Source organism: Phascolarctos cinereus, unplaced genomic scaffold (genome assembly GCF_003287225.1).
Source record: "Phascolarctos cinereus isolate Bilbo 61053 unplaced genomic scaffold, phaCin_HiC Scaffold_3;HRSCAF=262, whole genome shotgun sequence".
Taxonomy (NCBI): Eukaryota; Metazoa; Chordata; class Mammalia; order Diprotodontia; family Phascolarctidae; genus Phascolarctos; species Phascolarctos cinereus.
The window spans coordinates 219,869,232-219,886,269 of record NW_027555736.1 but is presented as its reverse complement, the minus strand read 5'-3'; the positions used below and the strand labels follow the sequence as shown (position 1 = coordinate 219,886,269).

At 35.3% G+C, this 17,038-nt stretch overlaps 1 protein-coding gene across 1 annotated transcript in view; it reads right to left on the bottom strand.

Annotated features, from left to right (window-relative positions):
- CEP128 (centrosomal protein 128) overlaps nucleotides 1-17,038 on the bottom strand; it is a 507,255-nt gene that overhangs the window by 431,276 nt on the left and 58,941 nt on the right. The window contains 1 exon segment of the mRNA XM_020976328.2: nucleotides 8,032-8,148. Coding sequence (XP_020831987.1) covers nucleotides 8,032-8,148 — 117 coding nt within the window.

The following is a 17,038-nucleotide window of genomic DNA, read 5'->3' as shown; positions in this document are numbered from 1 at the left end:
GATTCACATATACAAAATATTTACAGCAGTATTTTTTGTTGAAGCAAAGAACTGAAAATAAAATGGGGGCTATCAATTAAAGAATGTCTGAACAAACGATGGAATATGAATATGATGGAATGTTAATAGTCTCTAAGAAATTATGAACAGGATGAATATTAATCTGAGAAAATGTTTATAAACTAAGGGAGAGTGAAGTGAATAGCATTGGGGGAAAAAGTTATACAATAACTACAATAAGATGAAGGGAAAGAACCCTGAAACTTTTGGGAACTCTGACCAAAGCAATAACCAATCGTGACTTCAGAAAGTGTATATCACATGAAGAAAATATCCCATTTTACCCCTTGGCACAGAAGTAATCAAATAGAGATGCTAAAAATCTACATTTCAGATAAGGCCAATACATGGATTTATTTTCCTTGACTGTACTTAAATGTTACCAGTGCAGGCTTCTATATGACTGGAAAAGTTATTGGGAAGAATAATGTACAGTGATTTTTAAAAGACCACAAAATAATATCAACGGCAGGCTAAAACAATGCACAGAAGAGAGTAAAAGGAAGTTTAAAAGGGGATACATAAAAGCACATTACATTTAATGTATATTATGAGGACTGTTCTACTGATTAGTGACTCTCTGGCCTAAAACACTTTTTTATAGAAATAAGAAAGTAAAAACATGGGTCAGCAGTTACTGGCATCCACGTTTTTTGTTTGGGGATTGGAGGTGGGAAGGAAGGAGGAAAAACATTGTCTACAACTTTTCCAATTGCTTAATATCTTCCCCTGTAATGATTCAAATATTCCTGAAAGAAATAAACTTGAGTAATTATCAGCTAAATTTTAATTTGAAACCCTGGCCCTGAGGGAATTGTTACAGATGCATGGAAGATGAAGCCAAGAAATCTGTGGGAAGTACCTGAAAATTCCCTTACTTCAGTAAAGGAACCTTCTATTGACTACAAAATTAATCTAAAATCTATGAAGATCCAATGATTAAAATCCTAGAATCATTATCAACCTCTTTCACAGAATATGAACATCAGAAATTATTACAAAGTCAAGTCAATGGTATTCAGCACAGTATTCTGTGTCTAAGAGTGCACCAAAGAAAATTTGGGGGGAAGGAAAGCACAATAGTTACCTTCCATTTAGTTAATTAGCTTCCTCTGATAAATTATTACAGATCTAACATCTATCCATTTATTTAGAGCTGAGCAAACATTTAGAATACAAAAAGTGTTAGGATATAGATTCATCTTCTGTAGACTTCCTGAAAGCATTTCCTGGGCAAGGGGGCATAATATATCCCTTCCTCTAGTATTACACAGTTTTGATTTCTTCTGCTAGGTCTCTATACATTAAAAGTTTTTCACTTCATACAACTTGGAGATTCAGAGTATTTGCTATGGTAATACTTATTAAACATTGCTCATAAGGTTTCGTGTTTCATTGTGATGTACAGACAATTTTGAGCAATAGTCCAGTCTGTATTAATGTACTAGTTCCATTACAGTTTAAATGTTGACTTTTCCAGGATATTTTGAGCTCTGTAATTATTATCTGCTACTTAATGAAAGATAGTGAGATGCTGGTGTATACTAACCATCAGATATTCTGTAGGTACAAAAATGTACAGAACAGTAATGCATAGGTTCTGCAGTTTCAGTGAATTATCCTAAAGGATAATTCCTAAATTTACTAGTGGCACTGACTAGCTCCGGATTTACCATCATAAAACCCTGTATTTCCATAAATAAATCTGCAGGATTCTACCATTTATTCTGCACGTCTTTGTCAGCAGGTTAGCAGTGTTCATTTGGATGTCTTCCATGTCGGTCTTTTTAATTCTGCTCTTTTATCTTAGCTATTTCATGTGTTTACCACTTTGGGTAACATTCAACAAGTCCAGTGGCATGTACCTATCATCAACCTTTTCTATTGCTCAATAAAGTAAAATCTGTTCCAAAAGTATTCTGAAAGTTTTTAACCTGCTTATCATTGCTCTGAAAGCATCTATTAACTCTCTCCCTCTTTTTTTGATAAGGAAATACTCATTCTTCCATTAGCATGAAAGCTTCTGTGTTTCATTAGTATTGCATAGGCTTTTGTTACGGTGCTTTCCAAATCTGTCACGGTACATTATAATGCCAAAAGTGTATGTTTAAGATCAGTGCCGTGTAATTGCTAATTGCTTTAAAGGTGAGCTTTAATTTAATTTTCATTTTAATTTAATTTTGCGTTGAGCTTTAATTTCAGGATGCCAGGAGGGCTCTTGACGTCCAAAGTCACAGATCTATGTGTCTTGCACCTAGGTATAAGTATTCCTTTATCAGTTGGTTTAAGTTGGCCTCCAGCTTCTAGCTTAAAGCTTTCAGTCTCTAATTTTCACTGCCATACTTTAAGAATTTCAGGCTTGTGAATTCCAAATGGCATTTATAATTATTGATAACAATAATAGCAAGTGACATTTATACGGCTTTTTAAGATTTATAAAGTACATGACCTACATTATCTCATTTGAGCCTCATAATCACCCAGTGAGGTTAATACAGGTATTATTATTCCCATTTTACGTAAGAGGAAAACTATGGTGAGGAAGAAAAATTGACATGCTCACAGTCAACAGGCAGTAAGTATGGAAGACAAGAGTCAAATCTAGCACTCATTAGGCTGAAAGGCCATTATCTAGTTGTTGCTTCTACTTAAAACCAAAAAACTCCTAAATAAGGAAACGGATTTGAAAGTAGAGCTGAACAGTATATAGTTGGTTAAATACATTTCAGTTATAAAGGAAAACACAGAAAAAACTCTCCTTGGGAACAACATGTGTAAAATTTGGCTATGTCATGTTTGTGTATAGTATGCATGGGGTTTCTGATTAAATTCCAACTGTTTTATCCATTTTATGTTGAAGATTTAAAAGTCCATCTGGCCCAAAATGCCTTGAAGCATATATTTTAGTATTTATGCATTCACAGAGGAAGTCTATAAGAAAAAATAATATTTTGCATTTATATTTTTAATCTAAACATTTCAAATCCCACACTAATATTATATTAAGCCATAAAATTGTGAGTGTCAAACAATAATACATCTTAGGATTCATCACCACCTTGTGAATACATATTTTGAAAAATTATATTCACTCTGTTCAGATAAGGAAGCCATAAAGTGAAGGGTTATTTGAAGTAAATCATAAATAAAGGACTTAAAGAACAGAAAGAATCCTAATATGGCTTACATGACAATTCCCTATCACATGATATCAATTCAAAGCTAATAATCCCCAGCTTTTTTTTCTTCATGGAAAAACAATACGCTAAGCAAATTTCCTCCCATATCTAAGGTTGTCCCTGCTCATCTTTAGAATCCCACTGCTTTCAGATAATCAAAGAATCTTAGAACTGAACAAGGCTTTACAGTCGGTTGCTGTGAAGATCAAATAAAATAACGCATGAGGAAGCTTTGGTATAGTAGAAAGAACACTGGACCATATGATGGCTGTACACTGTACTGTACAGATTGCAGCTATGATAACCTAACTGTATGATTTCCGTCAAATGACCTCACATTTCTGAGCTTCAGTTTCCTCATCTGTAAACTGAGGATAATACTTGTATTCCATATCTCACAGTGTTATTGTAAGAAAGTTGTTTTCAAAGCCTCAAAACACTACATAAAGGTAAATTATTAGAATTAGCCCATCTACATCCCTGACAAGTTGTCCTCAAGTCTATACTTCAACGATCCTAACAACAAACTTGAAACAACTTCTACCCCTCTCTTCTTGGAAAATCGGTGTATTAAATGGAAAGAACAAAGTAGGTGAGAGTCACCAAAATGGTAGAGTAGGAGAATCATTACAACCCAGCTCCCCTCAAACTACTCCAGTAACATTCTCAAAACACCACACTGAGTAGTGACTGGTAAATCTAAGGAGAAACCACAAGGAGTCATCTATTGTCCCTCTGACCCAGAAAGGGGAATTAAAGGGGTAAGGAGATAACATTGTAGAACCTTCCATATCTCTGACAGAGCTGGAGCAATTACTGTATACAGGAGCTCCACCTAGGGTCAAATCTGCAATGGTGGAGGCCAAGAAGGCCCAGGAGGGCAGCAATCAGATCATGCCTACCTTTCATCTGACCACATAGAGTCTGATAAATATTTGCAGCTTCTAGGCTCAGGCTGCCCTTAAACAACATAACCCAGAGAACATTATGGCAGGACACAAGATGGGTCAGAGTAGAACCATACAAAGTTATGACAATCCCACCAAATGTGTGCCAGGCCTAGCCCTAGCACAAAGTCTCAATCTGGGAAGTAAGACTTCAAAAATGAGTTAGCAAAAAGCTAAAGAGCTATTAGGATACCATGGATACATAAGACATAACCAAGTGAAGAAGATAACTCCAAAAACACCTACCAGCAAAGCTGCAAAGAAAAATACAGCTTAGCCACAAGACCCATCAGAATTCCTTTAAAAAAAAAAAACATGAAGAAAGCTGTTTCGGGGGGGGGAGGGCAGAGTTAAACATTATTTTCTAAATGATAGTTCAGGGGAAAGAATTAGAAAAGAAATGAGAGATACAGAGGGCAGAATTGGAAGGAAAATTAACAGCTTAGCCACAAGAGGTACATAAACCTTACAAGTAACAGACTGTGAGAATTAGAATGTACAAAGAGAAATCAATGACTCCTTGAGACAATAGGAAATATTAAAACAAAGTCAAAAGACTGAAAAAATAGAAGAAAATGAAAAATATCTCATATCAAAAATAACTAACCTGAAAAAGAGATCAAGGAAAGATCACTGAAGAATCATTGAACTACCCAAAAGTCTTAACCAAAAAAAAGGAGCCTGGGTATCATATTTCAGGTAATCATAAAAGAAAACTGCCAAGATATATTAGAACAAGGGGATAAAGTGAAAATAGAAAAAATCCTGAAACTCCAAGATGAAAATTCCTAGGAATGTCATATCTAAAATCCAGAATTTCCAAGTCAAAGAAAAAGTAAGCAACGGAAAGAAAGAGTTCAAGTTCAAACCCCTACTGAGAAAAAAAATGGGAATAAGGTTGAGAGAATTTATATAAGTAAGGTGCCAAGGAGGTAGAATGAGGGAATATCACTTCCCTTAGAACAACTGAAGAACAGAAAACATTAACAGATAATTGTAGCTTTTTGCAAGGACAAGCTTAAACCAAACTACTTCTAAGTATAGCAACTTCTTGCTGCTTAGGCAATCCTAAAATATTACATTATTAAAATGTTTCAACTTAAGACAAAGTAAAGGAGCCAAAATGGCCTATTGGCTTTGTTATATCATTCAATCCACTTTCACAAACTTCATCTTCGCAATTCTCTCATCAGCAAGATTTCTCTGACTTCCCAAATCAAATTCTTAATCAAAAATTTCTAATACCTTATTAGTAACCTTAAAATGCCACAATTCACTAAAAGTTTGTACTTTCCAAACCATTCCACAGATTTTTATAACATATTTTCCTAGCAAGGGGAAAAAAAAGTCAGTTTCTTATTTTTGGAAAGGTAACGTTGTTGTTGAGTCATTTCAGTCGTGTCCAACTCTCCATGACCCCATTTGGAGTTTTCTGGGCCAAAGATACCAGAGTAGTTTGCCATTTCATTCTCCAGCTCATTTTACAGATCAAGAACTGAGGCAAACAAGGGTGACTTGCCCAGGATCACACAGCTAGTTAGTGTCTGAGGCCACATTTGAACATAAGTCCTCCTGACTCTAAGTCCAGCGTGCTCTATCTACTATGCCAACTCACTGCCCTACCTCATTCCAAATATTCATAAGGCCATTTTCTCCACATGACTTCAGATGCTCCCTACTTAGAATGAACATTAATAATCCTTCAAAATGCAAAGAAGTTACTTTTGTATTAAGGCACAAATCTATTCTAAATAGAGAACTTCTATGACTCAATACCTAACATTAAACAATGCTAATAGATTATTTCCTTTTAAATTTGTGTACCTGGCAAATATTTATTTGCCAAATGAGGTTGGATTATAACATTCGAGGCATATCTCATAGCTTTGGAGCTCATACTCAATGTGGAAGCAGGGGCATGCATGGTTGCAGTATTTTCATTATTCATGTTTTATTTCTTCACCTGACTCAAATTCTGTCATCATTTGCATGACGTTTCACAAATAACATACCAAGAAGAAAACCAAAAAGAACTCTGTAACAATTCTCTGTTGATTCTCCATTGAATACATAATTTTCTTTCCTTTTCTCTCAATATGATTTTAATATTGTTTCAATATAGAGAACATAGAGAAGGTGCCCTGCCATCACTGACTGACACTATCTAATCACTTAGTTGTTGGTTAAATCTCCCCATAGGCCTACCATTAAATACTGTTTACTTCCATAGTCATATGGAAAATAGAGAAAAGTACTTTAGCCCCCATTTCTATCCCAACATCTCATCAATGGTCTTTAAGGTATGCAAACAACAACAGAAACAAATATTGAAAACCTCTCCCTTTACTCACTTAAAAGCATATTCCCTCTTCTGTGCTCTATCAGTAGCAGATGAAAAATACAATGTGCACTATCATTAATATCTATGTACACATATAAATGTATTTATAATTTATCATTTTGTGTTTTATATGTAAAAGCAGTATTTACTCTCCTTAAATATGACCTTTCTGGAGCTGTCTGAGCCTTTTTCCTTGGAAGTCATAAAAACACACCAGCCTAAATTAATCCTTCCCAGCTTCCACTGCACAGTATAATCCAAAACCACTTTTAGAAAGTAGATAGGTCACTACTTATATTAAAGTGACAAAATAGGAAATTAAACATTTTTACCAACAGTGATCCTCTATTATACTGTCAGAGATGGGATTCTAAGTCATAGCTCAAATGCTTGGTCAAATTGACAATTACAATGCAAATATTCAGTCTCACTGGTTTTTCAAATGTAGGGATGGAATCAATCCTTCTCTGCCTTTCTTTTGTAATTTTATGCAATCTCCAAAGAGCAAAGAAAATAAGTCGGAGAAAATTTCTCTAATTTTCTTTTGCAAAAAGAACAATTGTCTCCTTAGCATTATTCTCACAGCTTTCCAGACCTAATTGGTTTTGAGCAAAAATGCATAAAAACAGGCTAACCCATGTGCTGTATTTAATCATTCAACAAAATAGCCTTTCAGATGTAACTGTTAACTATGCATTTTATGAAGTAGATATGTTTCGCAAATGGTTTTACAAGAAAATGAATTTTAGGAAACCAAGTCAGATTTTCCCACGGACTTATAAATGCAATTTCAGGAGATTTTATTGTCACTTCTGATCGATCTTCAATTGGAAGTGTCTCCTAATACTCAAAAATAAGCTTTTTATGTGGTTAGACTTAAGTATTCAATGCCTAAGTGCATATGGAGAGCTTACTATTTAAAAGAATCCAGTAAAAAAAATTACTTTTATCAAAGTAAAATGTGTTATACTTTTTCTATTTCATAGATAGAATTTAACTACAAGCAAACAGTTTTTAAGTACACTAAGCAAGCAATTTCATTATCTACTTGGCATTCAGAAACTATGCATTAATTATTGAAAATAGTTTAAGATTGATCATTCCCATTTTGAACCAGCCTGATAACAGTAACATGTGCCAGTCTCCCTCCACTAACAGGACTCAAACAGCAAGATTTTTTTAAACATTTATATAGTGCTTACTGTGTAACAGGCACTATGCTAAGCACTTTGCAATTATTAACTCATTTGATCCTTACAACAACCCTGGGAGGTAGGTATTATTACTGTCTCCATTTCATGATGAGGAAACTGAAGCAGACAGAGGTTAAATGACTTGCCCAGGGACACATAGCCAGTTAAATGCCTGAGGCCACATCTGAACTACCAATACATACATACAACATATAACAACTCAAACATAACTATTAACAACCATGTTCTGATAAGGACCAAATAATCAAACAAGAAAAAAACTCACTTAGAATGAAACATTTTTCACATACCTCCTGCAGCTGTAAGGACATGAGCCCCAACTGTTCCTGACGCCTCTCCACCAACTGTCTTTCGTTATGCATCACTCTCTCTATTTCTTGAAGCCGCTTCTCTACCCGTTCTGAAACCTAGACAGTAATAAACAAAAATGGTGACATACAAATGTAACTAAGTTAAAAAAAGTGTGTTCTGTGTATTCTATAAATTACGACACAAACATACCATTAAATGAAAATATTAGGGTATGTGTGTGATATTTAGGGTAGCATGTGATACTAGCTTCTAAATGACAATTCCCAAAAAGGACTAACAAAATATTAGCTAAAAGTTATCAAAATGAGTGAATAACTGTCATCTCTAAATCTGGATTGCAAGAACACAAACAATTCAGAAATTAAATCATAGCAAAGATGAGTCAACAATTCAATGCAATATACTAGGAAAGAGCTCCCTCTAGTGAACTTAAAAAATAACTGAATTTGCTGTGAAGATTAATGGTAAATTAATACATGGTAACAATAATAAATTATTCTACAATTATATATTATAAATACAGAATTAATTATACTCTTACAATTAGCTGATTAAAATATAATAAATACTATATAATCTATGTAATAATTGTACCTAATATTATTTTTGTTATTATATAGTATTTCTATAGAACCCATTATGTGTCAGGCACTGCACTAAATACTTAATAAATATTTTCTCATTCAGTTCTCACTACAACCCTGCATAGGTAGGTGCTATTATCTCCATTTTATAGTTGAAGAAACTGAGGCAAACACGAGGTTAAATGACTTGCCCAGAGTCATATACCTAGTAAGCATCTAAGGCTAGATTTGAACTCAGCTCTTCCTGACACCAGGCCCAGCACTTTATCCATTGTGCCACATTGCTACCTGTAGTTATTTTCATTATCCTAGAACACAAATGATCAAGGCAGGTCTCTACATGATAATTATGAGCAATATGTCATCATAATAAACTATAACCCTGTCAATTTCTTCTTCACTGATTTGTTAAAAATAAAATATAAGGGCAAAAGCAACATACATTGAAAAGTCAAAGTGAAAGACTTTAGTTATGTTGTTGTTCCATCATTTCAGTCATATCCAATTCTTCGTGACCCTATTGAGGTTTTCTTGGCAAAGATATCGAAATGGTTGGCCATTTCCTTCTCCAGCTCCTTTTATAGTTGAAGAAAGGTTAAGTGACTCGACCAAGGCCACACAACCAGTAAGAGTCTGAGGTCATATCTGAACTCAGGTCTTCCTGACTCCAAGCCCAGCTCTCTATTCACTGTGCCTCCTAGCTGCCTACTTAATTGTACTCCTCTGAAATCAATATAAAAGTCTCCTATTTCTCTAATTCAAGTCTGCTCACTAGAGGTGAGATTATGACAAACCTACTCTCATTTCATTGGCATCATTATTCAGCCTCCTATTAAAAGAAAAACTAACCCTCACACCATCTGAAGGATCAGAATCTGAATAAAGGAGATGGTTTTGATGATTTATTCTTCCAGTTATTGAAAGGCATTGAACTGCTTGATGGTATAGTGCTAACAAAACTTAAAAGAAATCTCTGCTATAATACAACAAAATGCTCAAAACTTCATAGCCCATTTTAATTCATTTCTATTTTATTCTGAGCTAGAATCTAAAAATTTATCACAGAAAAAAAATTAACAAAGTCTAAAGTTCTAAAAAGTTATGCAGATAAATGTCGGTAGGATCACAAGATCATATGGTATGAATAAAGAAAACAAGCATCACTAACCAAGAGGAAAGGAGACACGAACACAATCTTTAACTACCTGAAAGAGTGGTCATATAAAGAGGATATTGGGGCAGCTAGGTGGCGCAGTAGATATAGCACCAACCCTGGAGTCAGGAGGACCTGAGTTCAATTCCAGTCTCAGACACTTGACACTTACTAGCTGTGTCACCCTGGGCAAGTAACTTAACCCCATTGCTTGGGGGGGGGGGGGGAACAAATACAAAAAACAAACAAAAAAAAGAAGATATTACTGATTCTTCTTGACCCCAATGAAGAAATATAGTACCACTCATGGCAGTTAGGGACATGTCTACATGACTCTTCCCCAAAATGACTAATAAAATATTAGCTAAAAGTTATCTCAGTGTACTGGAACTAGTCTTTCTTTCATATCACACAATGCTGACAAAACAATCTCCTTAAAAACCACATTCAGTTCCTGTCACACCACCAATCATGAAACTTCAATGAGTACTCAGTGACCAATGAATAAAGCAGAACATGTTTTAAGATTCTAGGACCTTCACTATCTGGCTCCAACAAACTCTTTCAGACATTGCCCACTAATTCCCATCCTCAAGACTACATTAGAATTGTAATAAACTATTTGTTATTGATAAATTAATTATAGCTTACTTTTAAACTGTTCTTTATGATTTACAAAGTATGACATAGTGGATAGAAAGTTGGTCTCAAAGAAAACCCTACTTCACGTCCTGCTTCTGACATATTCTGGCTATATGACCCTGGGCAAGTGTTTCCTCTCTCCATGCAGCACCAAGCAACGTTCTAAAATTCTAATTGCTGAGAAAGTTCTGACTCACATTGCTAGAGAGAGGAGTTTTGTCACATGGAAGTTCCTCATACCAATGAAATCACAGGTCCCAGTTCCCATCATGATCCCTTTAAATGCAGTATCGCCCAGGAATTCATCTCATCTCTTCTCACTCAGCTACCTTCCTAGACTTCATGGTCTCAAGAAACTCATCATTTCGTAAGATGATATCAAAAAACTCATACCTTCCTACCACTCTCTGCCCCTGGGGCTCTTTCCTCCCTCTACTTGTTAAGGGTACGAGGTGCATATACTACACAATTTAATGACAGCACCCAGAGAATTCATCTCATCATTTCTTACTGGGCTACTTCCCCAGACTTCAAGATCTCCAAAAACTCATCATTCTACAAGATGAAAACAACTGAAAACTCCCACTCCTCAGCTCATTTCCCACCCTGGCTACAATATGTTCACTGCATTTTTTTTTCCTAAGGAAGAAGGCTGTTAAGCAAACGAAATCAGAACAAATTTAAGTAACCACAAATTAGAATTAATGTGTATTTACACGGTGGCTGCCATACAATTCACAAACAAGATACTCACACCAAGTGTACTGAATTTTTGTCTTCTAAGGATTTGTTTTTGCTAGCGGTGGCTGGCAAGTTTTTTAGAGTTTTTGGTTCATTTCTAAATTATCCCTCTAGAAATACTCATTATCTATAAAAATGTTTGTAGCAAATAACTGGAAACAAAATGGAAACTCATCAAATGGTGAGTGACTAAACAAATTTTGGCACGTGAATATAATGCAAATGCTAGTCCAAAAGAAATAATGAATATGAAGGCTTAAGGGAAATTCAGGAAAATGTGTATGATCTGATAAAGAATGATTTTCCTCAAACACAGGTCTGATCACGTCACCCCCTGTTCAACACTCCAAAATCAAATACAAAATCCTTTGGCTTTTAAAACCCTTTAAAACCTGGCCCCTCCTCTACCTCCTTGTTTCCACTTTGTGGCTTCTGGGAAGTCTCAGCTAAAATTCCATCTTCTGCAAGAAACCTTTCCTGATTCCCATTAATGCTACTGCCATCTCTCTGAGATTTTCTACGTTTTATGCTTCATATACCTTACGTGTAAATACTTGCTTACATATTCTTCCCCCATTGAATTGTAAGTCATCTAAGCACGGGCAACGTTGCTTGTCTGTCCTCCTATTCCCAGTACAATGCCTGCCACAAATAGGCAATTAATAAATACTTGTGTTAAGAATAAGATGAGCAAAAACAAGAGAGTGATTTATATCACTACAATAATATAAAAGAAAACAAGAACTTCAGAACTCTGATCGATGTCTCATGACTTCGAAAACTGATGATGAAAGTTGCCTCTTGCCCCTTCACAAAGAAAGTAGAGTGTAAAGATACAGAATGAGACAGACACTTTCACATACGGCCAATGGGGTGATGTGTTTTGCTGAGCTATATTCGTTTGTTACAATGAAGAGATCGAGATGCAAAAAAAGACCAAAAATAGAAAGAAAGAAAGAAAGAAGGAAGGAAGGAAGGAAAGAAGGAAGAACATCAATAAAGCATTTTGAAAACAAAAGGAGATTCAGAAGAGGATACAAATAGGGCAGTGTTATTACTAATTTGTTAAATTTAACATACTTTTTAAAAAATAAACTACAGAAATTCATTGTTTCAGATGTACCTTCTTTTTTGTTCTTTATGTAGTTATATATTTGGGTTTTTTATGACTGAGCTAATAAAAAAATTTTAAATAAATAGGGTAAGGATTCTGTTGAAGGAGAAAGATACTTATTTTGGTACTTCATTCTAAGCCTTAAATTTCTGAAATATTGGATCTAAATTGATTGTATGTTTTTCTACAGTACAATGTATGTTGTTTTAAATACTATGTGATATATCCCTGTTAGAGATATTTCAATACTTTGATACATCACTAATTTCATCTGAGTGAAGACTCCCTCCACTAGGACAATCTAACCCTTCTTTCTTATCTTATATGATTTTTGTCCATATCCTTCCATAAATCCTTGACAGTAGATCTACCAAATGTTCTAGAGACCTTCCTCCAGGTCTTTAAATATTTCATGAATACCAGTTAACATCTGGGCTGTCCATCTGTTATGTCTAGCCCTGGATAGAATACTGGCCCATCACCTTCTCTAGTCATTATGCCCTTGATATGTTTTATGCCACTTCTTGCCCTCAAAACATCATTCGTAATAAGCTACAGCCTACTTAAATGTACCACAAGTCTTTCCATTGCCCTCTGGGTCACTTAGAATTTTGATTTTTCTAAGATTATATTGCGCATTATACTTCCCAGGTACAAGTAACATCACTGGGAGAATATAACTCTAAATAAAACAGATAAAAATGCAAAATAGTCCTCAGTCCCATGCATCAACCACCTCTTCAAAGTGTCAGAAAGAGGTAGCATAAGGGACAAAGAATTACACAATTTTTAGATTGAACTTGATATTTATTTTAAGTAGATGCCCAAAGATGGGTAAAGTCTGTTTATGGCTAATCATAGAATTGAAGGATCTCAGTGGTATTCTAATCTAACCTGTACCTGACTAAAATTACCTTTGTAACATATTAAACAAGTGCACATCCAGCCTATATTAGAAGACTGTTAGCAAAAAGGAACCCACTACTTTCCAAGGCAGCCCTTCCACTTTTGGACAGCTTTAACTGAAAAAAATTTTTCCCTTGTATTAAAACTAACATTGCTTCTTTTCAACTTCCACACATTGTTCTTCATTCTATCTTCTAGGACCATGAAAAATAAGACTAATCTCAATTCCAAAAGACAATCTTTTAAATACTTGGAAAGCCAGCATGTCTCCTTAAACCTTCTTTTCTCTGGTACAATCATCACCACTTCCTTCAACCATTCCTCAGTAGTATGAACTCAAGGCCTCTCATCATCCTTGCTACCCTCCTCAGAATGCTCTCCAGCTTATCAAAGTCTTTACTAAAAGGTGAAGCCTCACAAAATACTCCAGATGTTGCCTGAATAAGGGCAGAGGGAAGTGACACTATCATCTTCTCAACCCTAGAAGCCATGTCTCACCTAATACAGACTACATTCACATTAGGTGTCTTGGCCACCATAAGACACTGTTGACGTGCTTAGTTTGCAGTCTACTAAAACCCTCAGATCTTTTTCAGATGAACTACTACATAGCTACAACTCCACTACCTTATATCTGTGAAGGTGTTTTTTTTTTAATTTTTAACATGAATGTAAGATTTTACATTTATCTCTATTAAATTTCATCCTAGCAGTCAGTCCAATATTCCAACCTGTCAAGATTATTTTGATTCTTGATTTATCTGGCATATTAGCTATCCCTCCTAGGTTCTGTATCTGAAAGTTGGAAAAACAATGCCATCAATAAATTTATCCAAGTATTGATGAAAAAAAAAAGGTTAGCCAGCTCAGAGTCAAGTACAAAATCCTGATGCATTCCCCCTGAGGCTTCCTTCCTAAATGATACTGAACTATTCATGACTAATCTTAGGGTCCATACATTCAACAAGTTCCGAATTTAATTAATGATATTAAAACTTTATTAAATGCTCTGTTAAAAATCTAGATAAGCAATATCTATAGCATCCCCTTGATTTGTACAACTAATTACCCTGTAAATAAAAAAGGAAGTCATACTAGTTTGGTCTGCTACCCTCGTTCTTTATTTTGGCCTTGTTTGTATAAGTCAACAAGCATTTATTAAGCACTATGTGTCACATACTGGTGCTAAAAGCTGGGAATAAAAACACAAGCAGAAAGATAGTACCTACTTTCAAGGACTTTATATTCTAATGGGGGCTGATAAGAGCATTTTATACTCTCATTTAAATGACATTGATAATAACCCCCAAAAAAGTTTACCCTAACCATCCACAAAAAGAAAACCAAATGGATGAAAAAATCTCTATTTTTCAGACTAATATGAAATTGAATGGCAGGACTATCAGTACTTTTTATTATCAAATAAAAATATTTTCAGCAGGCAAGCAGAAAGACAGTCTTTGCTTTCAAGGAGTTTATATTCTAATGGTGGCTAAAAAGAAGGGACTGGAAGAAGGAGAGAAGCAGGGGTTTTCCATAAGGGAGAATCTCTCCACTAGATCTAAGTAAAGAGATTATTGATCAATGTTCAAAATAAAGTATAATAAAAAGAACATATTAGCTGCTCTAATTAAGACCATAAAATACAAAAGAAGGTATCTGATAGGTCCCATCAGGAATAAAACTGTAACTATTCTTTTATGCTACTCAAAGAATCACTTCAGTCCCAAGAATATCAATGATAAATCAAGATATTTAATTAATAACTGATATTGTTCATATTTATATATACTACTTTAAATTTTGCAAAGTTCTTTCCTCATAGCAACCAACAGAGCACGAATAAAATTGTTCCCATTTTACAGATGAAGAAACTGAGGTGCTAAAAGATTAAGTGACTTCCCCATGATCACATAGCATAGTAAGTATCTGAGGCAAGATTCAAACTAAGATCTCCTAACTCTAAGTCCAGTTTTCTTTCCATTAGGTGACACTAGCTTCCATCCATTAAATTACTTAATTTTTCTATTAAAATTCATTAATCAAGCAAACAAGCATTTAGGCACTTAAGTTCTATAGGCCTCAATTTCATCTGTGATACGAAGTTATTGGACTCGATGACCCCTGAGGTCCCTTCCAACTCTACGTATATAATTCTAGAAGTATATATAAAGTATATATAAAAAAGATACCAGCTGATCTGGGATAAGGCAGAGCAGAGCACTATGCTCTTATCCATGGCTGGGGGGGGATAGCACCTACCTTTATGTAGAAGTTGGTGCAGCAGCTAAGTCTTAAAGAACAAGTCACAGGAGGGAGCGAAGTGCATTCCAGACAAGAGAGATGGCCATTGCAAAAGCAAAGAGACTGGAAAGAGACTGCCACGTATGAGAAGCAGTAAGAAGGCCAGAATGAAGAGACTACACAGTGTACAAAGAAGAGTAACAACAGTAACAGTCTGAGAGGCAGACCGGGGCCAGGTCGTAAATGGCTTTAAATACCAAACAAAGGAGTGCATGTTTGATACCAGAGGTGATGAAGCCATTGACAGATGTGGAGAAAGAGCTACAGGGTCAGACGTGTGTATGTCTTAGGAAACTCACTTGAGCAACAATGGAATTGAGTAGAGAGAGACCTGAGGCAGGCAAGCCAATGAGGAGTTTACTGCAATAGTCTAAGCTAGAGGGGATGGGTGCCTGAATTAAAGCTGTGTAGATGGAATCTGAGGCACGTTGAGCAGATAAGAATGACAGATCTGGCAAAGGAAGAGATACACCATGTGAATGAGAAGGAGTAGTCAGTTACAAAGGATACCAGGGCTGAGGACTGGGATAACTGCAAGAATGGCAATGGCTTCAACAGTAATTAAGTCTTTGACTGCAATGATGGATTATTCTTAAAGTTTAAATAAGATACTTGGCTGATGGAATTTTAAATATCCAATGAGTGTTCCACAAACAAATAGTCCAAAAGGGAGGATGCCTAACTCAGACACATCATGACATTTCAAACATTACAGAGGTTCGCAAGCTACAGCCCAAAGGCCAAATCCAGAAGATGCCTCTTTTTGTAAAGCCTGTGAGCTAAAAGGAGTTTTTACATTTGAAAATATAGTGAAATTTTAAAATGTAAAAACCCTTCTTAACTGGGCTGTACAAAAACAGGCAGCAGGCTGCATGTGAGTACAGTGTGCTAACCCTGCTCTAGAATACATAGTACCCCAAAAGAAGAAGCCTTTCACAAAATTCCCTTTTTCACTGTTCATTTTGTGAATTTCTTAAGAATGCTTAGGTAAGAAACGTGTAAAATGCAAACACAGTGTCTCATTTTAGTACTTCTTCCTATGAAGGACCTATCAGCGTTATTAATTGGGAATAAAAGCTATAAATCTTTTCATATGGTTTTACAAATACCAAAATAAAGCAACTAAAGACATGAAAAGAGGAGCAGCTTCAAAGTTAGTGTTACTGACATGCAGCTAAATGAAAACAAAGCAGGCAGCTACTTCTATAGGATTAATCTTCAACAGCAGGATTCTGTTTATTGGATTGTGCTCTAGTTTTCAGCATGTTTATTCCTGCGTTCTTAAACAAAAATTGCAGATATGACCACTTAAAAAAATATTTGTTTTATATCCTGTTGCTCTAATCTTCCCAACAACAATGTTATCGCTCAGTGTAGAACTGACAGAATTCTTAAGGGCCTGCTAATAACTGACCCTTCCAGAAACAGCAGAGTTGATTTCTGCATTTTTAATTTAAGGGGGGACTCCTCTTGAAGAAAACTCAAATAACACTGATTTTTGTTTTCATTCATGAACGATCAAGCTTAATATGCACTCATAT